This window comes from Rhamphochromis longiceps, linkage group LG11 (genome assembly GCF_057381845.1).
Source record: "Rhamphochromis longiceps isolate RC_006_pf linkage group LG11, R_longiceps_female_GT1.1, whole genome shotgun sequence".
Taxonomy (NCBI): domain Eukaryota; kingdom Metazoa; phylum Chordata; class Actinopteri; order Cichliformes; family Cichlidae; genus Rhamphochromis; species Rhamphochromis longiceps.
Genome location: NC_140567.1, coordinates 10,260,481 through 10,270,984, shown reverse-complemented (window position 1 = coordinate 10,270,984; position 10,504 = coordinate 10,260,481). Strand labels below are relative to the sequence as shown.

At 39.7% G+C, this 10,504-nt stretch overlaps 1 protein-coding gene across 5 annotated transcripts in view; it reads right to left on the bottom strand.

Moving 5' to 3' along the window:
• Positions 1–3: 3 nt before the first annotated feature.
• The window catches only part of col14a1a (collagen, type XIV, alpha 1a), a 165,764-nt gene continuing 155,263 nt past the window's right edge, over positions 4–10,504 (bottom strand). For 4 of the 5 annotated variants that reach the window (XM_085422276.1, XM_085422275.1, XM_085422274.1 and 1 more), the window contains 3 exons: positions 7,506–7,583; positions 6,314–6,469; positions 4–1,389 (listed from right to left, as the gene is read on the bottom strand). In XM_085422276.1, the coding sequence (XP_085278402.1) occupies positions 1,085–1,389; positions 6,314–6,469; positions 7,506–7,583 (539 nt within the window). In that variant the 3' untranslated portion in view covers positions 4–1,084. Of the gene's footprint in view, positions 1,390–1,441; positions 2,533–6,313; positions 6,470–7,505; positions 7,584–10,504 lie in introns of those variants that run through there. The other variant, XM_085422277.1, reaches the window with a different exon arrangement.

The following is a 10,504-nucleotide window of genomic DNA, read 5'->3' as shown; positions in this document are numbered from 1 at the left end:
TTTTTACAAAAGTGTTGTAAACTCTGGGTTTTTGACCCTTTTGCGCTGTTAAACAAATGACCTAAGCCAATTCTTGTAGTCTCATTACAGATTTATTGGTTATAAAAGCAAACAAAATAGAAAATAAATAAGTCCATATTGTACCAAAGGGTGCGGTAGCGAGACACATTCCTTATTAAAGCTATTCACGGTTGACAGTTAAAATCCAGACCGGGACCAGCTCGTAGCAACACGTCTGCTGCTTGTTTTTCTGACTGCAGTGCAAGAGGGGTTCTTATTGATTTCACAGAGAGGCGAGAGGATTTTCTTCTTCTTTTTTTTTTTTTTTGTAATAATAACTGACTTCAGGTCTTATTCCAGAAAGAGGTCAGAGTTCAGCCAGTGAGCAAACAGCTTCCACAGTGAGCAGGCCCAAATTTGCATAAGAAATAAAAGGGAACATAATGAACATAACAATGTTCTTTAAATTCACAAAAGCCCCCCGAAATAAAATAAAATCCAGAACAGTAACAAGCGCCAATGTTCAAATTAAAAAGAAATTATCTTTTTTTAAGTGTGCTTCTAAGTGTTCAGGGAAAGGAGTTTGATTGGTCTGGGTTTCATGTCCACTAAGAACACCACTTTTCAACAGTTGGTACAAAAACAAAGACAACCAGAGGAAACATGATTCATCATTATAAAAAAGCAGCCTGCGCAAATGTTACCAGCTGAACTAAAACAACCCAGTTAGTTACAACCAAAACAAGAGGCGCGGGTTCCACTTCCATGCAGCTCCACACAAAAGTTGCTAAATCGGCTGTGAGATGGGAAGGAACAAGTCTTACCTTGACATTATCAAATGGGCGTTGCTAAACATAGATCAGGCACTTTTCGGACCTCCCTTTTACAGAGATATGGTACAAGAGTCCACAGAGCTATTTACAATGTTTCACCTGATGGGGGTGGGGCTGGGGGATCCCACCGGGGACACGGGAGGGAAGGGACGGAAGTTCTCGCCACAGTTTCAGGTGTTTTATATGCATGTCTCAGCTCTTTGCGTTTTGTGGGAACATCTTTATCTTGAGGACTTTAATTCGTCTTTCATCTAAAGTCCTCCATCCTCGCTCTCCTCCATTACGTCGACATCCCGCAAAAACCTCCCGGCGATGCCCGGTGACCTCAGCTCCACGTCTTCGGAGTAGGTGGGGCTGAAGTGGTAACCGTAGTTGATGTGTGCCAGCTGAGAAGGCTGTTGAGGGTAGTACTGAGGGGGATAACCACGATAATAGGGGTCCTGCTCCTCCTCCTCCTCACCCCCTCCTCGGTTGTTGTAGGCCTCTGCAGCAGGGTGGTGTGGCTGATTGTAGGGAGGACTGTAGGGCTGGTAGGCGCCATGAGGCAAAGCTTGAACTGGGGTGGTGGGAATATTTAGGATCAGTGAAGAGTGTTTCTGCATCAGCACAGCAAACACAAAGCCAGTACTACAGGAGAGCGTGGAGCGAGGTTAAGGCCAACACAAGAGTACGGTATAAAAGAAGCACAGTGGGAAAGTGAGGCATGCACAGATTCAGAAATAGCTTCACAGCAAGTTAAAATCATTTCAACCAGTCAACAATTCTTACTTCTTTGATGGTGAAATGACTTCTCTGCAGAAGCAGATTCAGGACCCGGGACAGAGTCCAAAAGATTGGGTTAATAAGGAAGTAGTTTAATGGAACTGAAGACGGCTCTAATCTCTGCCCCAGTATCGCCCAGATGTGATTATTTTTCCAGGAATGAAAATGATCACATTATATCAGGCGTAAAAACTGAGATTTTCTGTCCATCTTGCAGAAACTGAGATGCACTAATAGCTGGGATGTTCAGTAATGAAAGCAGCCAGTCAACATCAAAGCAATCCATCACTATTTAGCTGATTTGTCTGGCTTTTGAAAGATGAGATTAGCTTTTATGAGATCTGAGTTTAAAGCAGGGTGAAGCAAAGGCTGCGGCAGCAAAGCTTTGCATACACGAGTATCTGTCGACAGGTGGTCCTGTTGACGACGAGCGGGGGCTGTTTTTTGTGGAAAAGTGAGTCAAATTGCTCGTATTTTTCCTTCGACACGGGAAAATAACTAGTTTAATGAAGCAGTTCTTATCAAAATACTTTACTCACGGGTGCATGAAGTCTGAAAATCTGGTGTGGTTGTGTACAAACCTGCACCGAACGACGGCGTAACGATTTCTAAAATGAGAAAACCAGCTTGCTTTTAAACTGATGTGCCTTTAAAAAAACCCTAAAGAAAAAAAAATCTTAGAAATAGCTAAAAAAACAAAACAAAAGGTCTCCAGAGAAGAAAAATGTGATAATCGCTGCTGCAGGGACTGCAGTTTCAAAAGTGTCAGGACTTATCCATCCCAGGAAATATGGCAGCCTTTAGGGAATAACAGGAGTTTCTTCAGTATTTAGTCTTTTCTTTTTAAAAGAGGACGCAGGAGGAGGTGAGCACAGGTGGAGGAGAGGAGCATGGTTCAAGAATGCTCCTCAGTAGTCATTCCTATAATCCTGTTGAACTTCAGAACGAGAGATGCAGGGAGGAGAGAAGAGGGAGGAGAGAGAAGGAAAAAAAGAACCAGAGAGAAGATGTTACTTCATATCAGAAAGAAAACCCAGTGAACCAAAAGAGTTAAACCTCATAAACGACACCGACTGTGCTTCCTCAGCTGCTTCGATGTGGCTTTTGAGGTGGAAAAAATATTAGTGTTGTAATCTATGTTTCTTCTTAGGAGAAACAAAAAGCACAAACTGAGAAATTAGTTCAAATAAACACTGTGACATTTTTATAAAGTGTTTGGAGAATGTTTAGAAAATGTGTCAGATCTTTATTTTACCTTTCTGGATGTTAGAAAGTGCAAATAAAGATTTCTAACACGGAAAACAGATGACAAGGAAAACACGCCTTATGAGTCACCCTGACTGAGATCTTAGGAAGACATCTGTTGCAGTTAAATACAACACATTCAAAAATGTACATTCAGGCAAATTCAGAAAAAATAGCTCTAAAGGAATGAGACCTATGAAGCTTGTGCCAGTTTTTCTGATGCATCACCATTTATATCTACATAAAACATATTTTTCTTACAAGATCAATATAAACAAACAGTTTAAACTGATCTTGAGCATAACATATAGTGTGAAACACTTCACATTGCTCTGTCTAAAAGTAACAACATCCTGTCTTTCACCATCTTAAAGGGCCCATAAACCAATGTGCATTTTCTAAAGGCTATGCACCAGATTATTTTGGCAAACAGCACCCCAGTGAAGTGTGTATGTTTGAAGACAGCTGGACTGCCTTTTGTACCATCTTAATGTTTAGCTAAGCAGCTTTTGGTTTAGTTGTAGGCAAAAAAGTATTGGGCCACACCTCTTAATGACTTGCCAAAGGTGTAGGAAATCAAGAACCTAACCATGCAATCTTCCTTTACAAACATTCGTGAAAGCTTGGGTCGTTCTGAAGAGCTCACTGGATTTGAGCGTGGAACTGTGCTGCAGTAAGTTTCTTCCCATCAGCTTCAAGTGCGATTATTGCAAATTGCAAGGGTTTATCAATCATAGCAACTCAGCCACATAGTTACAGATCACGTAAAGTCACACAGTGAGGTCATCAAATGCCAGTGTGTAAAAGTCTCAGACGCTCTGCTGACTCAATATCTTTGGAGACTTTGAAAAACCTCCCTTTGAATTAACATCAGCACAGAAAGTGTGCACTGTGAGTTTACATGGCCGAGCAGCTCCTGTAGGCGTAACGTGAAGGTGGCCCGGTACTTTTATCCAAATAGTGTATTTTACAAGATTTTAACAACTTAGGAATGTGGGAAAAGGACTTTAATCACCCTTGTTTGGGATAAGATCAATTAGGCCAAACTAAAGTTAATAATTTACATATATCCTTTGATGTAATATTTTATACTTTTTCCATATATTTAGATTGGTAATGGCTGACATTTGATGGTTAAAAACCTCATATATCATCTTGAAGCCGTGACACTGATCCTTGTGTAATGCACTAACTGAGCCATGATATGTTAACTACACTATTCAGGTTGACAAATACAAATGTAGGAATAAATTCTACTTGTCACAAAGACACAGTTTGAGGCCGCATTTTATTTGCTTTAAAAAAAAAAACAAAAAACTTATTTTAAGTGGTCAGGGAGGCTGTGTTTAATCTGTGCACATTTGGGACTAGCACTGAGGATTCTCGCAAGTCATAAAGTACAAAAAGACACCATTCAGACTGGAATCCATCACTATAAAATAAATCTGGTTTGATGGATGAAGTAATGTCTCATCTATCAGCTACTTTTAGACGATGATACATCATCAGGGCAACTTGTCAGAGTCTGTTAGACGTGTAACGTCCAAGCTGAGATGGCCCAAGACCCTATAAAGCCCTGCAATGGCCTCATCGGTATGAATATTCAATGTCGTCAAAGACGTGTGTGCAACTGCATATTTTATTTGATCTAAATACAGATGAATAGCTTTGGCCTTCTAACGTCTTAATCCATCGGTGTGGACATGAATGTATAAACTTCACAGTGGAACAGCCATAAAAGTCGGGTAGCTCTCAAATTCTCCGAACACTTTTACAAGAACAATAACTGTGCCAGAAACAGCTGTCACTGTGAAAACAATATTTGAGTGTTTTACACATATAAAATATGCTTTATAAGGGCGTATAAAGACCAAACAGGCCTGGTTTTGTTTAAGCTGCTTAGAGCAGCAAGTTAGCAAACATAAAAATAAACCAAATTGCTCAGAATAAAAGTAATATCGCTCGAATACAGAAGGACAAATCAGGGCAAGTCTGGATAAACAGCAGTGAAGAATGTTTTGGTAAGGTCTGGATATTTCATGTTTTGACTCTGGTCACAAAAATATTCCAGTCAAGATGTTATTTCGATTCCTGGTGGCAGCTCCTCACCTACTGTGCACACTTTTTATGAATGTGCTTTTGTATTCATTTGTCTGCAGCACACGTTCTGCTCTGTTATGCCCCCCATATGAAGCTATTAAAAACACATAACTAAACCTAAAGAGAAATCAGTTGATCCTTTTGTGTGGATAAGACAACATTGTAGTTGGATTCTTGCTGATAATTTGAACCTAAAATCTAATGTGGAATTTTAGCTTTTCCATACTGGGGGAAAATTAGGGCAACTGCACCGATGCTTTTGTTTCCTGCACCTCTCTTTCTTTTTCATTGCCTTGATTTGATAAAGAGTTATTACAGAAAAGCAAAGCACACACAAATATGTGGATCACCTCGTTCTCTGTTTTTGTAATGCAGCTTTGTTCCAACCAGTCATTAAATATCTGAGAGTGGCATCTCAATGATGGGGACTGAATTTGCTGCTTTAAAACAGCTGACAGGTTACGACAGCTAATGATTACACTGAAAACAGGAATACTGAATGTAAATTGAGGTTCATCAAAGTGACATTTTTCATTTGTGCAATAACAATTATTTTGGGAATTATGAATTACTTTTTTACACCTCTTTAAAATAGCCTTAAAAACAAGTACAGCATAGTAACACTCCCTGTAGAAACCTGTATGTACTACTACTTCCACGTGGGAACCAGTATTGCCAATGTAACTGCAATCGTGAGTCATAATTTTAAGTTATACTTTGTTAATTGCATTCATCATATTTTCAAAGAAAATCAGCCTAACTGACAATTACTAAATATATCAGTTAAGCATTTTTGTATTTACGATTTTCACCAGAATTTAGCTGAAAAACAAATCATGAGTAACAAGATGTTGGATATTGGGATTACTTCCGCTCCTTTTGAAGTCTGCAGGAAAACGTCTTTCTGACATGACTTCTTTCCTGATGATTTTATAGGTTCTTTGCTGATGTTGAATAAAATGTGAAGTCTGCTTTGTAAATCTTGGTCATACTATGATTCAATATTGAGGATTATCTGTCAATCACACATCAGTAGCCAGTGAGTGTGCGGTCAGATCTATCCCTCCTCATCACGTCTGCTTTTTTGTAACTAAGAAATAAATGTGTGACATCACGGTAGCAACATGCATCTTTCATTCTGTTTATAACTGTGATACAACTGCAATCTCATGTTACCTTAGTAAGAACTCAACTACATATGTTTTGTGTGTCTGAAAAAACCAAAACATTTGGCCGATATGTTGGCTTTTTAAATTGACAAATATTGGTATCAGTCCTAAAAATCCAATATTGGTCAGGTTTTATGTACCTCTGCCAAATCCTACACCCTTTATTTAAAATGGTACCAATGCATGAAGTTGAATGATATTTACCTCCCACGTTGTATCCCAAACAGGAGTTTGCATCACAGTATCCAGGCTGACCAGCTGGTCCTGTGGTCCCTGGATTCCCGGGCCTCCCCGGTGTCCCTGGGTTACCAGGTCGACCAGGTGGGCCCTGGCTACCTGTCCGTCCTTCACCTGGCAAACCTTAAGATTAAGGAAAGTGTTCTGGTTAAAAAAACAACAAAAACTCCCAAAATCCAAGTGTTTGTTTGACATTTAGTAAAACGATTCTCAGCAGATGATGCTGGGTGTGAAGGAATAAAGGGAAAACCACACAATTAACAATGGCAGCCTGTGTACAACCTGTCACTGTACCATCACCTCTTCAATGGCTTTTAAATCCTGTCTCCTCTATTAGCTGGAAAAACATGATCTGAAGGCAGCAAGTGTTTGTTTGTCACTTGTGGATAAGAAAGGTGATGGTGAATGTCATGAGGGCAGGAGCAGGAATAACACAGTTCTTCGCTCACGCTGAGCCAGAGGCATCTGTTTTCTGTTTTCACAGGAGAAACTGCCCCACCAGGACTCACTTCAGCAGTCAGCAGAAATATGAAATCAATATTTGGATGGGAGTTTCTTTTGCCAGGGGCTAAAATTATCATCCCACAAATATTTCAGAAAAGTACAATGGACTGAGCCCCCCCGTCCCCACACCTCCCCTCAGCACCCTCATCTTAGAAGAGACTTCCTTTTTCAAAATCTGAAGTTTGGGCTTCCTTTTTTTTTAGTTATCTGATCACAGCAAAGTTTTGTCAGCTTGTTCTAGAAGTATTGATCGCAGTAAACAGAAAATCCCAGCACTGACATATTTTCATAACACGAGCCTCAAATTCCACAAAGCGTACCGGGAAATCAATACAGAGAATTATATTCATGGTCCAAAATGCCTGCTTGCTTTCCTCAGACAGCGATTCAACAGAGAGTAAAGTAAATCCAAAGCAGATTAAGTCTCTGTGCCATTTAATTCCATTGTTTCAATATTTGAAGCCGCTGTGGTTTATTCAGTGGAAACACAGTGAATATCTCCCATACGGTAGCTCCAGCTGAAAACACCAATAAGAAATGTTCAGGAGCAGAAAGATGCCAAATGATCAGATTTAGAAGCAGCTACAGCGCCTTGATGTGTAGCTTGGAGAACGCTGGAGAGAGAGTGTTGAGTATTCCCGGGCTCGTCTCTTACCAGGAGATCCGGGTGGTCCTCGAGGCCCCTGAGTCCCAACCCCTGGAGTCCCCCTTTCTCCCTTCTCTCCTGGCAGACCTGGAAACCAACAAAGAGATGCACATTTAAACATAAATTCACATCTTACATCTGTCCTCTTGGGTGTCTGCACAGATTAAGGGTTTATAAGCTTTATATGCAGGAGGGAAGGCACAGGTGGAGTAAATGGTGAACCTGATGGTGAACCAACATGTTTCTCAAAGGGCAGGTAAACATCCTAATACTTTTTTACCGGTTTGCTGTAACATATTACAATTACAATTATATAATGGACAGGGACATAATGTTTGGACTCTCAGCTTTTATTTGAGGGTATCCACGTTCAAATTGGATGAAGGGTTTAGGAATTTCAGCTCCTTAACAAGTTCCAACCTCTTTGTAAAGGGACTAAAAGTAATTGACTCAAAGCCTCTTTCATGGGCAGGTGTGGGCAATTCCTTTGTTATGTCATCAGTTAGGCAGATGAAAGGCCTGGAGTTGATTGGAGGTGTGGTGCTTGCATTTGGAAGATTTTGCTGTGAACAGACAACATGCAGTCAAAGGAGGTCTCCATGCAGGTAAAAAAATGAGCTGCGAAAATAGAAAAAAAAACATCAGAGAAATTGCCACAATAGTACGAATGGCAAAATTTACAGTTTGGTACATCCCGAGAAGGAAAGAAAGTTCTGGTGAACTGAGCAAGCAAAGAGACCTAGACGTCCATGGAAGATAAGAGTGGTGGATGTTCGCAGAATCTTTTTCATGTTTAAGAGAAACCCCTTCACAACAGCCAACCAAGCGAACAACACTCTACAGGAGGTAGGAGTATCGATATCCAAGTCTACCATAAAGAGAAGACTGCATGAAAGTAAATACAGAGGGTTCACTGCAAGGTGTAAGTCACTCATAAATCTCAGCAAAAAAAAAGGGTAGATTGGACTTAAAAAAAAAAAAAGCTGGCAGAGTTGTGGAAAAATATTGTTGTACAGATGAAACCAAGATCAGCCTCCACCAGAATGATGGAAAGAAAAAAGTATGTTGAAGGTGTGGAACAGCTCATGATCCAAAGCATACCACATCATCTGTACAACATGGCAGAGGCAGTGTGATGGCTTGAACGTGCACGGCTGCCAGTGGTACTTGGAAACCCGTGTTTACTGATAATGTGGCACAGGTGTTCAGATACATACTGTCTTAAGCCAGTTGAGTATGCATTTCACTTGCTGAAGACTAAACTTCGGACAGAAAGGCTCACAAACAAACAGCAACTGAAAGCCACTGTAGTAAAGGCCTGGCAGAGCATCGAGGAGGAAACCCGGCATCTGGTGATGTCCATGAGTTCAAGACTTCAGGCTGTTATTGCCAGCAAAGGGTTTTCACCCAAGTATTAGAAACAAACATTTTATTTACAGTTATTTAATTTGTCCAATTACTTCTGAGCCGCTGAAACGAAGGGATTGTGTTTAAAAAATGATTTAGCTCATCTCATTTTTATGCAATCTTTTTGTTCAGCCTGCTGAATCAAAGCTGAACATCTGAAAGACTTCAACTGCATCTGAGTTATTTAATTTATTATTAATATTATTATTTATTTGTCTGTTATATTTAAGATCCATATTTTTTATTTATTCCTGATTAAAAATGCCAAATAAAAACATTTTTATGAGTTTTTAATGCACTTTATCTGCATTTTAATTGTCTTCATGCCTTTTGGCAAATGAACCAGATTATTGATGTTCAAACAGGTTCATTTGTTTTTGAAGTCTAATGATGGCCAATCTCTTTGAGCCTTACTTACAATATCAAATACAAATTCAACAGTGAATTAATGTCATATATGTCTGCTCAATTTTTCATGAAATAACAAAGGAACGGGCCTCTCCAGGCCATGAATCCGCTCCTCACTCAGCTGTCCAATTACTTTAGATTGTCTAAAAATGAGGTACAGTGTATAAAAAAACATTCCAAATAATAATTCCCATCTTGGTTGTTTGGCTTAGAATCCACCACGGTGGAGCCAAAAATACAAAAATGCAAATTATTAGCCTAACTGTAGTTTCAAGCATTCATTTGTTGTAGTCGTCCTTCCAAAATGTCCCAAACCTAAAGGTGTCTACAGACTGTAACATGAGTTCATTGCACCTTCACAAGTGTTAAGTTTGAACACTATTACCAAACAATGTATAATATGGCACAACCTCTTACTTTTGTTTGTTTGTTCGGATGAGTAGGTCTTACATTTACTGTCTCTATCAGTAGTTAAGCTTCTGAGTAATTGTCCAATACTTGCTCTTCCAACGTTGTATTATATGAATATTTTCATAGAAAATTTGCTAAATGAATTATGCCTCTGTGATCAGCCCAATAAAATGTATGATAAACCCAACGTCTGCTCTGCGCAGCTGTTCGAATGACCTAATGGAATATTTTTGTACACTCTAATATTAAAGAACCACATAAAACTAATGTGCAGATTTTCTGCCGTGCTGCTTTTACGACCGCCTTAATCAATCGCATCAATAAAAAGGAAGTAAGCACCACGAGGCTGGAAAACATTTGACATTACCTCAAATAAAAATGCGTTTTCTACTACGGTGGCTTCATTATGACTGTAACTTGATGATTGCAACTCCATTGTCTCACTGTCTGTCAATTTTACTGAAAATATTCTAATGTTGAGCCTGATTCTGGTAGCCCTGCGCTCACCATCTGTTCATAAGAAAGCCATACATCTTAGAATGGATGCTTACTCTGGTTTCAGTTCTATAAAACAGTAAATTAGTGTGTTTGTAGTAGACCAGTGGCTACAGATCATAAATGTCATTAGGGAGACTCAAAGACCTGAACCTTGACACTTCCTGACACAAGTTCAAGTGCTCTGAGCTTTCCAAAGCCTTCTCCGTGTGAGTGTGTGGGTGTGTGTGTGTGCGCAGGCTCATTCAGCATGTGGTTCTTCAGTGTGGGTTGCGTGTTTTCGTGAT